This window comes from Poecilia reticulata, chromosome 10 (genome assembly GCF_904066995.2).
Source record: "Poecilia reticulata chromosome 10, P_reticulata-male-v2, whole genome shotgun sequence".
Lineage (NCBI taxonomy): Eukaryota > Metazoa > Chordata > Actinopteri > Cyprinodontiformes > Poeciliidae > Poecilia > Poecilia reticulata.
In genome coordinates, this window is record NC_088839.1 from 17,136,038 (window position 1) to 17,157,090 (window position 21,053).

Genomic DNA, 21,053 nt, shown 5'->3' on the forward strand with positions numbered 1-21,053 from the left:
AGATACATAAATGCTTAACTTAGAGTTTTTGAGACAGCAGGAAAAGAGTTCTTTTAAAAGTTATGCTAGAGATTTTTACCCAACACTAAGCAACGAGACAATACGAGGTCAAGTTAGGAGTTCTTCATTTTCTCCTCTAAGTGACGCTGTTGTCTGGTGAATGCGGGAGACTTTTGGAGCATATTAAGGCAGAGCTGTTTTATTCCTTCGTCATTGCATTTTACATCAGCAGACTATAAACGTCAATCCACAACACGACTTTATTATTTGACTACGGAAATAATTTCAAAGAAAATGTGCCCGTCACTGAACTAAATTATTTTTTTTATTATTATTGTCGCTTTGTTTGCTCGAAGACTAGTTTTTACATGGAGTTCAAAGACCTGCAACAAGAAAACGGTGTACGATGGCGATTGAGGCTTGTGTGCCTTGTGCTGCTGTCCTTTCTTCATCCGACAAATGCGCAGGTCCGGTACTCGATCCCAGAGGAGCTAAAAATTGGTTCTCTTGTTGGCAACATAGCGCAGGACCTCGGTTTGGATCTGACCAGGCTCCGTTCGGGTCGGGCCCGCATCGTGACCGGAGAAAACATCCAGTACACCGAGCTGAAAGCAGACAAAGGGACTTTAATCGTGAATGAGAGAATCGACCGAGAGCAGCTCTGTGGAGACGCCACACCGTGCAGTTTTACGTTTGAGATTTTATTGGAAAATCCATTGGAGCTACACCCTGTAACTATAGAAGTGCTGGACGTGAACGACAACGCTCCCACCTTTCAGACCAATCACTTGGAATTTGAAATTAGCGAATCCGCAGCACTCGGCTCCCGTTTTGGTTTAGAGAGCGCGGATGACAAAGATGTTGGTCAGAACGGCTTGCAGAACTACATTTTAACTCCAAACGATAATTTCGTCTTGAAACAGCACGTTAATCCGGATGGAAGTAAATATGCCGAAATGGTGCTTCAGAAATCTTTAGATAGAGAGGAAAAGCCACACCTTTCCCTGAAATTGCTTGCTGTGGATGGCGGAAACCCCCAGAAATCTGGTACAGTATTAATAGATATTAAAATTCTAGATGTTAATGATAATGCACCAGTGTTTAATCAAACAATATACAAGGCCACGGTGACCGAAAATGCCCCAAAAGGGACTCATGTTATCACTGTCAATGCAAGTGATATAGACGGCGGTTTCAATGCTCAAATAACATATCATTTTTCAAAATCAAAAGCAGGGAAAGCTGATCTATTTGATATAGATGAAACCACAGGAAAAATATATGTGACAAAAGAAATTGATTTTGAGAAAGACAAAAAAATTGAGTTCAGAGTCGAAGCAAAAGATCACGGAGGACTTACAGATTCAAGCAAAGTTGAAATTGAGGTTCTCGATGTCAACGATAATGCTCCAGTCATTACCGTTATGTCTTTTAACAGTCCAGTCTCAGAAAACTCACCTATTGGTAAAACAATTGGAATCGTTAATGTTAAAGACGTGGATTCAGGAGTCAACGGACAAATGAGATGCAGGATTGAGGGAAATGTTCCTTTTAAAATAAAATCCAATGTCAGAAATTATTACGCCTTAACAATTGATGCTGAGTTAGATCGAGAAACTGTTTCAGAATACAACATAACTCTAGTTTGCGCAGATCAAGGATCTCCTATTCTTTCAAGCAAAAAATCGTTTAATCTCCAGCTCTCGGATATCAATGACAATGCCCCTCTGTTTTTGAAAAACATGTTCAGTGCGGAAGTTAAAGAAAATAATTCTCCCGGGGTCTCCATTTTAACGCTGTGTGCTAAAGATTCCGATGAAAACCAAAATGCTAGGGTTTCCTACATTTTAGAAGAGAAACAGATTGGTGGGTCCCCGATTTCTGAATACATTTCAGTAAATTCAGAAAGTGGAGTCATTCATGCCGTTCGATCATTTGATTATGAACAGATCAAAGAATTTGTATTCGTAACCAGAGCGCAAGATGGAGGCTCTCCTCCACTCAGCAGTAACGTGACTGTAAAAATCCTGATCCAGGATCAGAACGATAACCCACCTCAGGTTCTGTATCCAGTCCAGACTGGTGGCTCCCTGGTGGCTGAAATGGTGCCTCGTTCAGCAGATGTGGGCTACCTGGTGACCAAAGTGGTGGCTGTGGATGTGGACTCTGGACAGAATGCCTGGCTCTCCTATAAACTCCAGAAAGCCACAGACAGAGCGCTGTTTGAAGTGGGCTTACAGAATGGAGAAATAAGAACTATCCGTCAGGTGACTGATAAAGATGCTGTGAAACAAAGACTGACTGTCATAGTGGAGGACAACGGGCAGCCCTCTCGTTCAGCTACAGTCATTGTTAACGTGGCGGTGGCGGACAGCTTCCCTGAAGTGTTGTCGGAGTTCACTGACTTTCCACACGATAAGGAATACAATGACAACCTGACTTTTTACTTAGTGTTGGCTCTGGCTGTGGTTTCCTTCCTCTTCATCACGTGTTTAGTGGTTATTATATCAGTGAAGATCTACAGATGGAGACAGACTCGCATCCTGTATCACTCCAGTCTCCCTGTGATTCCATATTATCCACCTCGTTACTCAGACACCATGGGAACAGGAACTTTGCCACACGTGTACAATTACGAGGTGTGCAGGACGACTGACTCCAGAAAGAGTGACATTAAGCTTGGCATCGGTGGTAGTCAGAACGTGTTGCTAATGGATCCCAGTTCTACAGGGACAATGCAACGGATGCAGACTGAGAAGAGCATCCTGGATGACCTCGACTCTCCTCTAGAGGTTAGTTCAGATATTCTTCCTTTCGTCTTTGCTCTAAGTTATCTGTCTTTTTACAAAACATTTGAAAAGAAGCCTTAAACACGTCTGAAAATAATAGTTCTCTATATTAGATGACTACGCTTCGCCCTACACAACGTAAAAGGGACATCAAATATGTAGGGGATGAAAATGTCAAGTGCCGTGAACTCATTTATTTATTTTTTAGTCCGGAATAAACTACGTCAGCAGCGAAAATATACTCTCAGATTTGTACACAGACACATTGTGCGCTAACGTGCATAGATTTGAAGACATCATTGCATTTTTTTGTTTTTAGAAAATGGTGGAATTTCTGAGAAAACAAGATATTCCAAAATTATTTTGGCATTAAAATAAAATATAAAAATCTTAATTGGAATTCTGAAAATATCCACAAGCCCATGAAGCAGAAAAAGAACTGGTCTGATGTTGTCCCGTCTGGATATGTTGGTTAAAGGAAAAAAGGCATTATGATACGTGATAAATCATCACGTAGACACCTATTTAATTCCCCTAAAATAATGTTCAATGAATGACGACATGTTTCGCTTCCTGGCGCTTTCAGGAAGTAATTAAGGCTGTGATGACATGCTTCTGGGGTGTTTTTCTTGATGTCAGCAATTGATCTTAAGTTGCACATTCATTAATTTTACCCTAGTTTTATTATTTTTAGCTCCTTCACTATATATATTGGCACACTTAATATTACAAACTGTAATATTAAGTATTACAGTCTGTAGCCCTCGTTTGACATATATGTATATTTTTTTAACTCTAAGTGACGCTGTTGGTCTGTAAAAGATTTTTTGTGCATCTCGTCACGAAGGCTGTCCTCATGCAGTATGTGCAGAGGAGGCGGTCCATTTTACTTTGTTACAAAGTCAAGTTAGCAGCTCTATCGGACTGACAAAAGAAACACGGAAAATCAAAATTTATTTTGGAAAAAAAAAACATCAAATAAGCCACGACAGAATAAAGAATCTTTTGGACAGTTATCGCTTTACCTTTAAACGATGGGGAATATAAAATACGTGTCTTTCGCATGGATAAAATGGCGACTATTTTCCGGGATGCAACGGCAAATGGGGCTGCTTGTTTTTCTGCTTTATTTCATTTACATGGCAGATGCACAGATTCGCTACTCTGTGCCAGAGGAACTGAAGAAGGGCTCCGTCATCGGTAATGTGGCGCAAGATCTTGGCTTGGATGTAAAACGGCTCCGAACTGGACGCGCCCGTATTGTCACCGGAGAAAACGTTCACTACACCGAGCTGAATGCAGACAAAGGGATCCTGCTTGTGAACGAAAGAATAGACCGAGAACAGCTTTGTGGGGATGTTACGCCTTGCAGCTTCAGCTTTGAGATGATTTTGGAGAACCCGATGGAGCTGCATAGAATTACTGTGGAGGTTTTGGATATAAATGATCATGCTCCCGTCTTTCCAAGCAAAGATAAACCAATCAGGTTTGAAGTCAGCGAATTAGCTGCTGTCGGAGTGCAGTTTCCGCTGCAGACCGCAGAGGATTTAGATGTAGGCCAAAACGCGTTGAAAGATTATGTTTTATCACCAAACGACAATTTTATACTAAAGCAACATGTAAATACAGACGGAAGTAAAAATGTTGAAATTGTGCTGCAGAAGGCTTTAGACAGAGAACAACGTCCCGACCTGCATTTGAAACTGATCGCAGTTGATGGAGGGACTCCGCAGAGATCTGGATCAGTGAATATAGATGTGACTGTTTTAGATGCCAACGACAATATTCCAGTATTTAATCAGTCGGTTTATAAAGCGTCTGTGGTGGAAAACACTCTTAAAGGTACAAGTGTTATTGTCGTGAACGCCACAGACGCTGACATTGGATCAAATGGGCTCATTTCTTTTAGTTTGTCCAAAACGAAAGGGAGCGCTGCGGATATTTTTAGCATTGATAACAGCACGGGCACAATTTATGTTTTTGGCGAAATAGATTTTGAGAAACAGAGAAGGTATGAAGTGCGAGTTGAGGCAAAAGATCAGGGTGGCTTGATCGGCACAAGTAAAGTTATAGTTGATGTAGTTGACATTAATGACAATGCCCCAGTAATAAGTGTGATGTCTTTTTCCAGTCCGATAGTGGAGAATGCACCTACCGGCACAACAGTCGCTATTTTAAACATTAAAGACGCTGACTCTGACAAAAATGGTCAAATTAAATGTTCTGTAGTTGGAAAACTTCCTTTTAGAATTGAATCATCTTTAACAAACTACTACAATTTGGTCTTAGATGAAGATTTAGATAGGGAATATGTCCCAGAGTACAACATAACGGTAACAGCTTCTGATTTCGGTAATCCTCCTCTGTCATCGTCAACACATTTGCGTCTTACAGTATCGGATGTTAATGACAACGCTCCATTGTTTGACAAAGGTAGCTATTCTGCATACGTTGTGGAAAACAATCCAATTGGCTATTCTATATTTTCTGTCAATGCGCGGGACTCCGACTGGAATCAAAACTCCAGAATCTCATATATTTTAGAAGACACGCACGTTGGAGGAAATCCGGTCTCTGCTTACGTGTCTTTAAACGCTGAAACCGGAGTTCTAAGCGCGGTTCGGTCATTTGATTACGAGCAAATAAAAGAGTTTCACCTTGTGGTCACAGCTCAAGATGGAGGCTCTCCTCCACTCAGCAGCAACGTGACCGTAAAAATCCTGATCCAGGACCAGAACGATAATCCACCTCAGGTTCTGTATCCAGTCCAGACTGGAGGCTCCATGGTGGCTGAAATAGTTCCTCGTTCAGCAGATGTGGGCTACCTGGTGACCAAAGTGGTGGCTGTGGATGTGGACTCTGGACAGAATGCCTGGCTCTCCTATAAACTCCAGAAAGCCACAGACAGGGCGCTGTTTGAAGTGGGCTTACAGAATGGAGAAATAAGAACTATCCGTCAGGTGACTGATAAAGATGCTGTGAAACAAAGACTGACTGTCATAGTGGAGGACAACGGGCAGCCCTCTCGTTCAGCTACAGTCATTGTTAACGTGGCGGTGGCGGACAGCTTCCCTGAAGTGTTGTCGGAGTTCACTGACTTTACACTCGATAAGGAATACAATGACAACCTGACTTTTTACTTAGTGTTGGCTCTGGCTGTGGTTTCCTTCCTCTTCATCACATGTTTAGTGGTTATTATATCAGTGAAGATCTATAGATGGAGACAGTCTCGCATCCTGTATCACTCCAGCCTCCCTGTGATTCCATATTATCCACCTCGTTACTCAGACACTTTGGGAACAGGAACTTTGCCACACGTGTACAATTACGAGGTGTGCAGGACGACTGACTCCAGAAAGAGTGACTGTAAGTTCGGCCAAGCAAACAGTCAGAACGTGTTGATAATGGATCCCAGTTCTTCTGGGACGATGCAACGGATACAGAGTGAGAAGAGCATCCTGGACGAACCTGACTCTCCTTTAGAGGTGAGTTAGAAAGTGAATCTTCTCTTACTGGTGCTACTATATTTAAAAAATGTCATTGTTGTTGAAGAGTAGAGTCTTTTCTAGCACCACGGACAGCTACTAAATCTGAGTCCCTCAAATGCTGTGCCTTCACTGTCACTGCTTCGAGAAAGTGAATAGCCTCATAGACTTAAGTATTTATTTTGCTGTTCGTCTATATCTGAATTAAATGATTTTAATTTTAAATTAGAATTGACTATTGTTCTTCAGCAGTACTTTGCGTAGGTTGATCATATTTCAGGCTTTAGTTTGTAATTGCTGGTGGTTGTAAGGAATAAAAAAATGTAAATATTCCTCAACTTTGAGCTGCAGAAGTTTAATGTCTCTCCTGTGGTTTGTATGTAATACTTCAGACATTCGGTGATCTTGAAATATTTTTTATTAACATCGACCAACTAATTAATATTCCAGGTAATACTATTACCTTGAGTCATTGGTCCAGTTCGTATTCTGCAGTTCAGTGAGAGACACGGAGAGATAGACAGAAAAAGAGAGACAGAAGGAGGTCCTTTGGATTTTGTTTTCTATTTTAGCTAAATAAAAATATTAAAGTGGTAGCCTCCCTCTTCAATCGGAGTGTCTGACTACGCTAATTGAAAACATGTAAGACTCATATTAGAAAAGGGAAACTGGCGGTTGCTTAAGCGCAAATGTTAATCCTCCTATGAAGTGGTTCCTTATGGACTATTATTTGTTTCCTTTAAGACAGAAGCTTTCATTTGACGCTAACGGGTTCATTCCAGTTAAAACATACTTTTGTTTTTATGTTGCTGATCGGTTAATATATCGAAGAGAGTACGTACCTCACCTCTTTCTCAGTGCAAACCTCCGTTTGTACCACTTAGTTTCTACTCTAAGGGACGCTGTTGATCAACATAACATACAGCGTTACATTTCCAGTCATCTCCTCCCTTCATTGTGTGGCCGAGATGGAGAGAGGAGACGCTTTACTTCACCAGAGCTGTTGTGAGGGAAAAATAGGCATTGCTAGTTAGGATTATGTTTGCCTGCCGCAGCATATTTGTTCTCTGTGAAAAATCGTGTTTGGATTACTACAAAACATACATTTCTTGCATATTTTTTATATAACAATGGTTCGTGGAATACCACTCAGTTCAAGACGGATAAAATGGCGTTATGGCGTCGGACATAATTTATTTTATTTTATTTTTCTTTGTTATATTTGCCATTTTGTGACTGGACACATCAGATATTCGATTCCAGAAGAAATGAAGAAAGGCTCAGTGATCGGTAATGTTGCACAGGACCTCAGTTTGGATCTGAAAAGACTCCGTTCTGGTCGGGCCCGCATCGTCAGCGGAGAGAGCATCCAGTACGTCGAGCTGAAGACAGACAAAGGGATTTTAACACTGAAGGAGAGAATCGACCGGGAGCAACTTTGTGGTGACACAACACCCTGTAGTTTCACTTTTGAGATGATTTTAGAAAATCCCATGGAGCTGCATCAAATTACGGTCGAGATTACTGATATAAATGATAATTCTCCGACGTTCAAAAGAGATAGCATGCATTTTGAAATAAGTGAAAGTGCTGGCACTGGTGCTCGTTTCTCTTTGATAAGCGCAGAAGATCTAGATGTTGGAGTGAACGGACTAAGAGATTATTTCTTGAGCGATAATGATAATTTCATTCTGAAGCAACATTCAAATGCAGAGGGAAAGAAATACGCAGAAATGGTTCTTCAGAAAGCATTAGACAGAGAGGCAAAACCAAATCTGTCTTTGAAACTGATCGCTGTGGACGGAGGAACACCTCAGAGATCTGGTACCGTAAATATTAACGTCGCTGTTCTTGATGCTAACGACAATGCGCCTGTTTTCAATCAGTCTGTGTATAAAGCTGTTGTGACGGAAATGTCTCCTAAAGACACTTACGTCACCACTGTCAATGCTAGCGACGCAGATATTGGTTCAAACGCCATTGTAACATATTATTTTTCAGACCTCGATAGCGCTCTTGGTGATTTGTTTTTGGTTGATGAAAACACTGGAGTAATTTCCGTAAAAGGTGATATTGATTATGAAAAGGACAAAAAGTATGAACTTAGAATTGATGCTAAGGATCAAGGAGGGTTGACAGACTCCAGTAAAGTGATAATTGAAATAGCAGATATAAATGACAACGCCCCTTTCTTAAGCGTGATGTCATTCACCAGTCATTTATCAGAAGATTCTCCTCCTGGAACAACAATTGGCATTATTAATGTGAAAGATCTGGATTCAGGTGATAACGGACAGGTGAGCTGTAAAATTGAAGGCACAGCTCCTTTTAAGATCAAATCTAATCTAAGAAACTATTATACCTTGACAACAGATTCAGTGTTAGACCGTGAGACCTTATCAGAATATAATATCACTGTTGTTGCAACGGACAATGGAACACCTCCACTTTCGACTAAAGAACGATTTAATATTAAAGTGTCTGATGTGAATGACAACGCTCCGGTATTTCCACAGAGTGTTTACAGCGCATTTATTACAGAGAATAACTCCCCCGGTCTTTCTGTCCTCACTCTGAAAGCCAAAGATCCTGATGAAAACCAAAATGCTCGCATTTCCTATATTTTAGAAGGAAAAAATATTGCCGGATCCTCCGTTTCTGACTATGTTTCTGTAAATGCAGAAACTGGAGTCGTTCTGGCGGCGCGTTCATTTGATTTTGAACAAATTAAAGAGCTAGTTTTTGCTGTTAAAGTGCAAGATGGAGGCTCTCCTCCTCTCAGCAGCAACGTAACTGTGAAGCTGATCATCCAGGATCAGAACGATAACCCACCTCAGGTTCTGTACCCAGTCCAGACGGGTGGCTCCATGGTGGCTGAAATGGTGCCTCGTTCAGCAGATGTGGGCTACCTGGTGACCAAAGTGGTGGCTGTGGATGTGGACACTGGACAGAATGCCTGGCTCTCCTATAAACTCCAGAAAGCCACAGACAGAGCGCTGTTTGAAGTGGGCTTACAGAATGGAGAAATAAGAACTATCCGTCAGGTGACTGATAAAGATGCTGTGAAACAAAGACTGACTGTCATAGTGGAGGACAACGGACAGCCCTCTCGTTCAGCTACAGTCATTGTTAACGTGGCGGTGGCGGACAGCTTCCCTGAAGTGCTGTCGGAGTTCACTGACTTTACACACGATAAGGAATACAATGACAACCTTACTTTTTACTTAGTGTTGGCTCTGGCTGTGGTTTCCTTCCTCTTCATCACATGTTTAGTGGTTATTATATCAGTGAAGATCTACAGATGGAGACAGTCTCGCATCCTGTATCACTCCAGCCTCCCTGTGATTCCATATTATCCACCTCGTTACTCAGACACTTTGGGAACAGGGACTCTGCCACATGTGTACAATTACGAGGTGTGCAGGACGACTGACTCCAGAAAGAGTGACTGTAAGTTCGGCCAAGCAAACAGTCAGAACGTGTTGATAATGGATCCCTGTTCTTCTGGGACGATGCAACGGATACAGAGTGAGAAGAGCATCCTGGATGAACCTGACTCTCCTTTAGAGGTGAGTTAGAAAGTGAATCTTCTCTTTCTATTGTTTCTATATAACCAAAGCGTCATCATTGTTGAATAGTAGAGTTATTTCTAGCACCACGGACAACTGTGGTTACTAAATTCAGATTTAGTAACTACTAAATCTGAATCCCTCAAATACTTTCCCTTTACTCTCACTGCTTAGAGAAAGTGAACTTTCATATCGGCTTAAGTTCTTTTTTTCCTCATTTTTTTTAAGTTTAATGTTTTTAATGTGAAATGATATCTTACTATATTTTTTCAGCCCTTCTTTTCCTAAGTCAGTCATATTTTGACGCTTTACTTTTTTAATTGCTGGTAGTTGTAAGGAATAAAATCCTGTGTGTATTTCTTAACTTTACGCAGCAAAAGTTTAATGTTTCTATTGTTGCTTGTGTGTAATAGTTTACACAGCCTGTGATCTCTAAAGATTTTCTTTCGCATCGACCAACTAATTATTATTCAATTACCTTCAGTCATTTCTTCAGTTAATATTGTTTGGTTTAATAAGAGACACAGATAGAGAGAGGTCCTCTGAGATTCTCTGTTTTTCTGTTCTGGCGTTTGTGTTAAATAAATATGTTAATGAGAAGTACAACTTTTAATTCTATCAGATTATCTGAAGACGCTATTTGACGATACGTAAAGGTCATATTAGCAAAAGAAAGTTTTCTTTTTCTGAAAATGTTAATCTTCTTAAGAAATGCTCTCCTATGTACTCTGATTTGTTTCCTATAAGACAGAGGCTTTCGTTTGACACTACTAACGGATTGATTTCAGTAAAAACATACTTTTGATTATATTTTGATGACTGGTTATTTTATCAAAGCAAGTATGTACACTCTAAAAAGAAAAAGTTGATCCAAGTTAACTGAATTGCTTCTATGGGTAACAAGCAATTCAATTAAGTTTATCCAACTTAATTTATTAAGTTTAACCAATTCAATAAATTCTAATCATGCAACTTAATTTATTAAGTTTAACCAATTCAATAAATTCTAATCATGCAACTCAATTTGTTAATTTTTTAAACAAATTTATTAAGATTTAAATAACAGCTTTAAGGCAGTGACTTCACATTAGAGTCACATTCACACACCAATATTCATATCGGCAGGAGGGAGCTGGAATTGAACCTACAGCCTTGCGATCACAAGACGACTACTCTACCCACAGAGCCACAGTCACTTACTGCGGAATCTGTCCCTGGTAAGCTTGAGTGGGATACAAATATTGAACTATTTCAAGTAAAGTCAAAGCAAAATGGTCCTTTAAGGAAAAGATTTGTAACTTTTAAATTAGAGTATATTTAGAGGACACTGTAAAAAGAGTTTTCCAAAATATTTAGTTTGGAACTACTTAAAAGTTTGAGTTGACTTTCTGTAGAATTAAGACAAAGAGATTTTAGATGTTTATTAGAAGAAAATAAATGATTTGAGTAAGAGTGACTTGAATCTGTTATCTCAAACATACTTAATAAATTTGTTAAATAAAATTAACAAATTGAGTTGGATGATTAGAATATATTGAATTGGTTAAACTTAAATTAAGTTGGATAAACTTAAACAATTAAGTTGGATGAACTTAATTGAATTGCTTGTTACCTAGAAGCAATTCAATTAAGTTGATTCAACTATTTAGTGTAAGTTTTGAGTTAAATGAACACAAAAAAGTAAGTTGGCATAGCAAAAGCAAAAGAATTAAGTTAAATTAATGTAAATAAGTCCATAAGATGAACTTCAGCCCAAAAAACACTTTTTAGAGTGTATATCACTCCTTTTTCAGTGTAAACCTCCATTTGTATCACCTATTTTCTACTCTAAGGGACGCTGTTGATCAACATAACATACAGCGTTGCATTTCCAGTCATCTCCTCCCTTCATTGTGTGGCCGAGATGGAGAGAGGAGACGCTTTACTTCACCAGAGCTGTTGTGAGGGAAAAGAGACATTGGTCGCTAAACATAGAAAGGGATATTAAATAGGATTATGTTTGGCTGCCGTAGTATAATTTGTATCTGTGAATAGTAAGTTTGGATTACTACAAAACATACATTTCTTGCCTATTTTTTATATAACAATGGTTCGTGGAATACCACTCAGTTCAAGACGGATAAAATGGCGTTATGGCGTCGGACATAATTTATTTTATTTTATTTTTCTTTGTTATATTTGCCATTTTGTGACTGGACACATCAGATATTCGATTCCAGAAGAAATGAAGAAAGGCTCAGTGATCGGTAATGTTGCACAGGACCTCAGTTTGGATCTGAAAAGACTCCGTTCTGGTCGGGCCCGCATCGTCAGCGGAGAGAGCATCCAGTACGTCGAGCTGAAGACAGACAAAGGGATTTTAACACTGAAGGAGAGAATCGACCGGGAGCAACTTTGTGGTGACACAACACCCTGTAGTTTCACTTTTGAGATGATTTTAGAAAATCCCATGGAGCTGCATCAAATTACGGTCGAGATTACTGATATAAATGATAATTCTCCGACGTTCAAAAGAGATAGCATGCATTTTGAAATAAGTGAAATTGCTGCTACGGGTGCTCGTTTCTCTTTGATAAGCGCAGAAGATCTAGATGTTGGAGTGAACGGACTAAGAGATTATTTCTTGAGCGATAATGATAATTTCATTCTGAAGCAACATTCAAACGCAGAGGGAAAGAAATACGCAGAAATGGTTCTTCAGAAAGCATTAGACAGAGAGGCAAAACCAAATCTGTCTTTGAAACTGATCGCTGTGGACGGAGGAACACCTCAGAGATCTGGTACCGTAAATATTAATGTCGCTGTCCTTGATGCTAACGACAATGCGCCTGTTTTCAATCAGTCTGTGTATAAAGCTGTTGTGACGGAAATGTCTCCTAAAGACACTTACGTCACCACTGTCAATGCTAGCGACGCAGATATTGGTTCAAACGCCATTGTAACATATTATTTTTCAGACCTCGATAGCGCTCTTGGTGATTTGTTTTTGGTTGATGAAAACACTGGAGTAATTTCCGTAAAAGGTGATATTGATTATGAAAAGGACAAAAAGTATGAACTTAGAATTGATGCTAAGGATCAAGGAGGGTTGACAGACTCCAGTAAAGTGATAATTGAAATAGCAGATATAAATGACAACGCCCCTTTCTTAAGCGTGATGTCATTCACCAGTCATTTATCAGAAGATTCTCCTCCTGGAACAACAATTGGCATTATCAATGTGAAAGATCTGGATTCAGGTGATAACGGACAGGTGAGCTGCAAAATTGAAGGCACAGCTCCTTTTAAGATCAAATCTAATCTAAGAAACTATTATACCTTGACAACAGATTCAGTGTTAGACCGTGAGACCGTATCAGAATATAATATCACTGTTGTTGCAACGGACAATGGAACACCTCCACTTTCGGCTAAAATATTATTTAATATTAAAGTGTCTGATGTGAATGACAACTCTCCGGTATTTCCAAAGAGTGTTTACAGCGCATTTATTACAGAGAATAATTCCCCAGGTGTTTCTGTCCTCACTCTGAAAGCCAACGATCCTGATGAGAACCAAAATGCTCGCATTTCCTATATTTTAGAAGGAAAAAATATTGCCGGATCCTCAGTTTCTGACTATGTTTCTGTAAATGTAGAAACTGGAGTCGTTCTGGCGGCACGTTCATTTGATTATGAACAAATTAAAGAGTTAGTTTTTCTTGTAAAAGTACAAGATGGAGGCTCTCCTCCTCTGAGCAGCAATGTAAGTGTGAAGCTGATCATCCAGGATCAGAACGATAACCCACCTCAGGTTCTGTACCCAGTCCAGACGGGTGGCTCCATGGTGGCTGAAATGGTGCCTCGTTCAGCAGATGTTGGCTACCTGGTGACTAAAGTGGTGGCTGTGGATGTGGACTCTGGACAGAATGCCTGGCTCTCCTATAAACTCCAGAAATCCACAGACAGAGCGCTGTTTGAAGTGGGCTTACAGAATGGAGAAATAAGAACTATCCGTCAGGTGACTGATAAAGATGCTGTGAAACAAAGACTGACTGTCATAGTGGAGGACAACGGGCAGCCCTCTCGTTCAGCTACAGTCATTGTTAACGTGGCGGTGGCGGACAGCTTCCCTGAAGTGTTGTCGGAGTTCACTGACTTTCCACAAGATAAGGAATACAATGACAACCTGACTTTTTACTTAGTGTTGGCTCTGGCTGTGGTTTCCTTCCTCTTCATCACGTGTTTAGTGGTTATTATATCAGTGAAGATCTACAGATGGAGACAGTCTCGCATCCTGTATCACTCCAGCCTCCCTGTGATTCCATATTATCCACCTCGTTACTCCGACACTTTGGGAACAGGAACTCTGCCACACGTGTACAATTATGAGGTGTGCAGAACGACTGACTCCAGAAAGAGTGACTGTAAGTTCGACCGAGGTGGAAGTCAGAACGTGTTGATTATGGATCCCAGTTCTACAGGAACTATGCAACGGATACAGAGTGAGAAGAGCATCCTAGATGAACCCGACTCTCCTCTAGAGGTGAGACTGCAAATGTAATGTTGTTCATAACTTTACTTTCTCCTACACTTCTCCTGCTTTCTGGCAATGTAATAACACGAATGTAGTAATAACCTATTTCAGAACCTTGGAGAGAACCTGATTCAATATTAGTTTGGAGAAGAAATTTCTCCAAATAGTTGTCAGTCTTTTATTAGTGGTACTTGGTTCTGGGGTGTTATAAATTATTGATGTTTAAATTATTTTGGGATTTTTTTTCTCGTTCTTATCAACTCTTTTATTCACCTCTTCTATATTTGCCGTTTCTCTTTTCAATGTGTTTTTCTCTTTTCTCCTTTCTCATTTTTTACAGGTGAAATATATAGCATTAGATCTATATATTACCCAACTACTGATCTGACAAAATGTTCAACGGGTATCAAAACAAATATCTTAGTTTCCTTTACATGTAATAATATATTTCAAAACGACATTTAGTGCATTAAATGCCACTGTCTTCGTATTATCGTCGTATACTTTTATATTTGATGATTTACATTTTAAAAAATTCATTGGTTTTATTCTGATTCAACGAAATTTAATCAGTCATCTTAGAGTCATTTTAAAACTGTCTGTGCTGTCTTTGTTTTTCCTGATTTTGAACTCTAAGCGACGCTGTTGTTCAATGAAACATTTCCACTCATATATGACCACGCATTTCCCTACCATACTCTCGTGGCTTGTAGAAGAAAGGGCGGACTGGATTTGTCTTTAAATTCTGGCGAAGATACAAGAACTGAAACCTAAAAGAGACTCGTTTCCTTGTTGTATTTTTTTTTGAATATTTTAAGTGTGTGTATAGTAGCCTAAGAAACATTTTTGTGTTCTTTCTCGCTATGTCGTTTGGAATCACACGGTGCCCTGGATCGGGAAAATGGCGTTTTTGCTGCGGACAGATATTGTTGCATCTTATTTTCTTTTGTTACATCTGCCATTTTGTGACCGGACATATGAGATATTCGATCCCAGAAGAGATGAAAAAAGGCTCACTGATCGGTAATGTCGCACAGGACCTCGGTTTGGATCTGAAAAGACTCCGTTCTGGTCGGGCCCGCATTGTAAGCGGAGAGAGCATCCAGTACACCGAGCTGAAGACAGACAAAGGCGTTTTAGTAGTGAAAGAGAGAATCGACCGGGAGCAACTTTGTGGTGACACAACACCGTGCAGTTTCACGTTTGAGATGATTTTAGAAAATCCTATGGAGCTGCATCAAATTACGGTCGAGATTACAGATATAAATGATAATTCTCCGACTTTCAAAAGAGATAGCATCCATTTTGAAATAAGCGAAACTGCTGCTGTTGGTGCGCGTTTTCCATTAGCAACTGCAGAAGACCTAGATGTCGGTGTGAATGGAATGAAGGAATACTTCTTGAGTGACAATGATAATTTTGCCCTCAAGCAACATTCAAATGCAGAGGGAAAGAAATACGCGGAGATGTTGCTTCAGAAGCCATTAGACAGAGAGACAAACCCCAGCCTCTCTCTGAAGCTGATCGCTGTGGACGGCGGAAGCCCTCAGAGATCTGGTACCGTAAACATTAACGTTGTTATTCTTGATGTTAACGATAACGCACCTGTATTTAATCAGACTTTGTATAAAGCTACAGTGACAGAAAATGCCGTCATAAACACTTATGTTACGACTGTCAATGCTAGTGACGCAGATGTTGGAGGAAATAGTGTTGTGACATATTATTTTTCAGACCTTTCTAACTCTCTCGGAGATTTATTTAAGATTGATGAGAAAAGTGGCGTCATATTAACTACAGGGTCTATTGATTTTGAAAAAGATAAGAAGTTTGAGCTTCAGATCCATGCAAAGGATCAAGGAGGTCTTACAGATACTAGCAAGGTGATAATTGAAGTAGTTGATGTAAATGATAATGCTCCTGCCATAAGCGTGATGTCATTTAGCAGTCCTGTATCAGAGGACTCTCCTCCTGGAACAACAATTGGCATAATAAATGTGAAAGACCTGGATTCAGGTGATAATGGACAGGTGAGCTGTAGAATTGAAGGGACAGCTCCTTTTAAGATCAGGACCAATCTAAAACATTATTATTCTTTAATAACAGATTCGGTCTTGGACCGTGAAATGTTTTCAGAATATAATATCACTGTTGTTGCAATGGACAGTGGAGCACCTTCTCTTTCTGCGCAAAGAATATTTAATGTCAAAGTGTCTGATGTGAATGACAACTCTCCAGTATTTCCAAAGAGTGTTTACAGCGCATTTATTACAGAGAATAATTCCCCAGGTGTTTCTGTCCTCACTCTGAAAGCCAATGATCCTGATGAGAACCAAAATGCTCGCATTTCCTATATTTTAGAAGGAAAAAATATTGCCGGGTCCTCAGTTTCTGAATATGTTTCTGTAAATGCAGAAACTGGAGCCGTACTGGCGGCACGTTCATTTGATTATGAACAAATTAAAGAGCTAGTTTTCGTCATTAAAGCACAAGATGGAGGCTCTCCTCCTCTGAGCAGCAATGTAACTGTGAAGCTGATCATCCAGGACCAGAACGATAATCCACCTCAGGTTCTGTACCCAGTCCAGACTGGGGGCTCCATGGTGGCAGAAATGGTGCCTCGTTCAGCAGATGTGGGCTACCTGGTGTCGAAAGTGGTGGCTGTGGATGTGGACTCTGGACAGAATGCCTGGCTCTCCTATAAACTCCAGAAAGCCACAGACAGAGCGCTGTTTGAAGTGGGCTTACAGAATGGAGAAATAAGAACTATCCGTCAGGTGACTGATAAAGATGCTGTGAAACAAAGACTGACTGTCATAGTGGAGGACAACGGGCAGCCCTCTCGTTCAGCTACAGTCATTGTTAACGTGGCAGTGGCGGACAGCTTCCCTGAAGTGTTGTCGGAGTTCACTGACTTTCCACATGATAAGGAATACAATGACAACCTGACTTTTTACTTAGTGTTGGCTCTGGCTGTGGTTTCCTTCCTCTTCATCACGTGTTTAGTGGTTATTATATCAGTGAAGATCTACAGATGGAGACAGTCTCGCATCCTGTATCACTCCAGCCTCCCTGTGATTCCATATTATCCACCTCGTTACTCCGACACTATGGGAACAGGAACTCTGCCACATGTGTACAATTACGAGGTGTGCAGAACAACTGACTCCAGAAAGAGTGACATTAAGTTCGGCCCAACTAGCAGTCAGAACGTTTTGCTAATGGACCCTACTTCTATTGGGACGATGCAGCGGATAAAGAATGAGAAGAGCATTCTGGATGAACCCGACTCTCCTCTAGAGGTTAGTGACTGTAGTTGGTTTTGTCCTCAGTTTTACTTCATCAATCCTTCCTGCCAATATTACATCCACTCATCCACTTTTAAGATTTCTATTTTGTCCATCATAACAGTGACATTACAACAGACTCCTCCATATTGTAAAACACATTTAGAATCTATTGATGCAATTTAGATTCAGACAAATACATGATGGAGGCTGCTGCGTATATCACTGATGTATATAAGTAGAAAATCTGATATGGAATCTTAGGTAATTGTGATTGTGCAGTTTTGAAAGTTTGATTTCATTCCATTAACTCTGTTCTGTATTTTTTCTAAGTAAATGAGTTCATAGCTTTCCTGGAGAAGATGCATTTGTTAAGTTTGTGTCGGTTCATCTGATGATTCATTGTGTCAAAGGCTTCTTTTAACATCTAGAGAGACTTCTCCAACTACCTTGCTATCATCTAAAGATATTTTAGTGTTGTCAGTTAGGAAGTAACCAATCCTACTGAATATCATTGTCAAAGCCCAAACTGTCCAAGATAAATACGCTCTTGTTTTGCCTCAGGCAGCTTTTATTTGACAGTTTTCAGACAGGAACGTGGGTAATGAGAGAAGGGAAAGACATGATGCAGCTAAGGTCACCAGGCCAGGACTCGAACCTGTGACGTCTGCGTGGAGGACCAAGGCCTTCCTACACGGGTTGTGCGGTGCCACCACAGCACCCCAGAAGCTTATTTATTTCACCCAGGAATCTAATTCGCTGCTCTGCCACTGATTTTTCAATCAGCTTAGGACAGTCTGGTATAATAGTTATTAGTCTGTAGTTTATAAGTTGTTCGGAGTCACCAGATTTTAGAATTGGAGTTATAATTCAAAATTCTCATTTTACAAATGATAAGTTGATTCAGCAAGCAATTGTGTGTCCCAAAATAGTTTTGTATCCCTCCCAAAAACGTTGTCAGTTTTCTACGTTAATAGGTTAATTTTGTGTTTAGTTTTACAAAGAGATATCTTGTTCAGAGTAAAAGGAAAAGGTGTGTTAATAATTAAACGGTAACACTTTATTTGAAGGGGTGTGCATAAGACTGACAAGACACTGTCATAAACATGACATAACATCTGTCATGAACATAAAGAAATCTTTATGAATGTTTATGACAGTTATCATAAAGTGTCATTCTGTAAATAATGACACTTTTAAAGCAAAGTTGCTCTTTAAGTTGCATTGAAAGTCCATTAAAAATGCCAACTTTGCATTAAATTATCAGAATTTACAAAATCATGCAAAGTTGGCACTTTTGATGGACTTTTAATGCAACTTAAAGAGCAACTTTGCTTTACAAGTGTCATTATTTACCAAGTGACACTTCATGACAACTGTCATAAACATTCATAAAGACTTCTTTATGTTCATGACAGGTGTTATGTCATGTTTATGACAGTGTCATGTCAGTCTTATGCACACCCCTTCCAATAAAGTCTTACCAATTAAACTCTCTTGTGGATTTGTGGGGTTAAACTGTGTTTCCTTTTCTACTCATTTAATAAAATAATCATACGAAGCGCTTGTCATTACTGAAGAGTCGGACATTGTGTTTCCCTCAATGTGCATTTGAGCTAAACTTTCCTTTTGGTTTGGGGTGTTGTTCATATATGTGGTCAAAGAGAACAGCTCCTGCCTCCAGATTGGGAAATCGGTTCATTAAAATATTGTGCATTGCTTTTCATAAAGAACAAATCATTTTATTTGTTACAGCTTTTAAAATGAAAATGTGTGTGTTCAGGCTTGTGCTCTGAACATTTTTCAGTGTAAAATCCCTCTTTGTATGATCTGGTATAACAGTTCACTATTGATGCAGGGCTGTGAAGGTTTTCTTTGGTTACTTTTAACAGGCTTTGACATTTTTTAAATATCTAAGAGATTCTGTAAGAATACTACAGCAGGTGTTGTGGTGATGTACTTTAAAGTCAAGTCCATTTCTGTATTTTTATGTGATTGTGAAATTGCATAATCCCACTCCTTCTGATCCCAGTGTGCTAAATATCAGGGTCAGAGCTGAAACAATTTTTTTGTAGTGTATTTTATTTGTCAGTTTCCTGATAATTAAGGTCAAATTGTGGTTTAACAGTTCCATCACAAGATTCCAAGTTTATGATACGCTTTGAGGTTTTCGAGTGAAAACTAAAATGATGAGTTCACTACATTTTTGCATTTATCTTGTGGGAGTTTTGCTCACTTGATATAAAATATATTTGAATGCTGTTATTTTTAATTTATTTACTTTCTCCATCTATTCAGCTTATGCTAAAATTGCCAACATTAGTGGTTTTGTTTTATTTAAGAAAATAATCTTGATGAAATGACACATTAAAACATGGAACAAAAGAAAAGTTCATCTTTGGCAACAAAACAATATTCACAGCCAAATAATCCAATCAATTTGTGTGTGAATTAATCTTAGAGTACTTCAGGATGCCTCTAATGTAAATGAGAAATTCCCTTATTTTCTTGATTGTCTGTATTGTCAAAGACAGGCATGTCTAGGAACATTATTTCAACAATATACTGGAGAGGTTTAATTTCTGTGGAATTTGTTTATTCATTATTACAACAGTTCTGACAAAGTGGAACTGTTTTATTCTAAGTTAAACTCAAAGGATCCTACATCACTTCTATTTTCAGTTAATCAAAACAAACCATACTACACTGATTAATTATTAAACTATTTTGAAGGTGAGGAGCGTTTTTTGTCCTTATTTGTAATAAAGGAGTAATAGTCTAGACTCTATGTGAACCTTTAAGAATTTCTACTTCAATGAGCATGATGCTCATTCTGGACTCTAAGTGACGCTGTTGGTCAATGCATGTCCTCTAAAATGTTACATCACATTCTCCTCCCTTGTTACTGTGGCCAATGAGAGTATAGCTTACAATTTTCCTCATCTCTGCGGACATCACAGCATTAAAGCCACTTCAACGAAGAAATAGGAAAGGATATTTAAAAGCTATATACTTTTGCTTCAACTCTATTTTTTTCATTTTCACATAAAACCCTGCTTCTATCGTTTTACAGTATTCTTTATTATTTATTTATTTGAGCTTTTACCATGGCTCGTGGAATACGACCACATAGAGGATGGCGTGATGGATTCAGACAGAAATTATTGCATCTTTTTCTCCTTTGTCACCTCAGCTCTGTAGTTACCGGCCATATCAGATATTCGATCCCAGAGGAAATGAAGAAAGGCTCACTGATCGGTAATGTAGCACAAGACCTCGGTTTGGATCTGAAGAGATTGCGTTCCGGTCATGCCCGTATCGTGAGTGGAGAAAGCGTCCAGTATACCGAGCTGAACGCAGACAAAGGGATTTTAGTTGTGAACGAGAGGATTGACAGAGAGCAGCTC

General features: G+C 39.5%; 1 protein-coding gene across 18 annotated transcripts in view; it reads left to right on the forward strand.

Annotated features, from left to right (window-relative positions):
• The window catches only part of LOC103471737 (protocadherin gamma-C5-like), a 256,760-nt gene that overhangs the window by 105,801 nt on the left and 129,906 nt on the right, over nt 1–21,053 (forward strand). Inside the window, exon 1 of one of the 18 annotated variants that reach the window (XM_081611462.1) lies at nt 218–2,792. The exons of 14 other annotated variants lie outside the window; for them this stretch is intronic. In XM_081611462.1, the coding sequence (XP_081467588.1) occupies nt 369–2,792 (2,424 nt within the window). In that variant the 5' untranslated portion in view covers nt 218–368. Of the gene's footprint in view, nt 1–217; nt 2,793–3,688; nt 6,275–7,232; nt 9,844–15,044; nt 17,662–21,053 lie in introns of those variants that run through there. 3 more of the 18 variants (XM_081611458.1, XM_081611459.1, XM_081611460.1) reach the window with 3 other exon arrangements.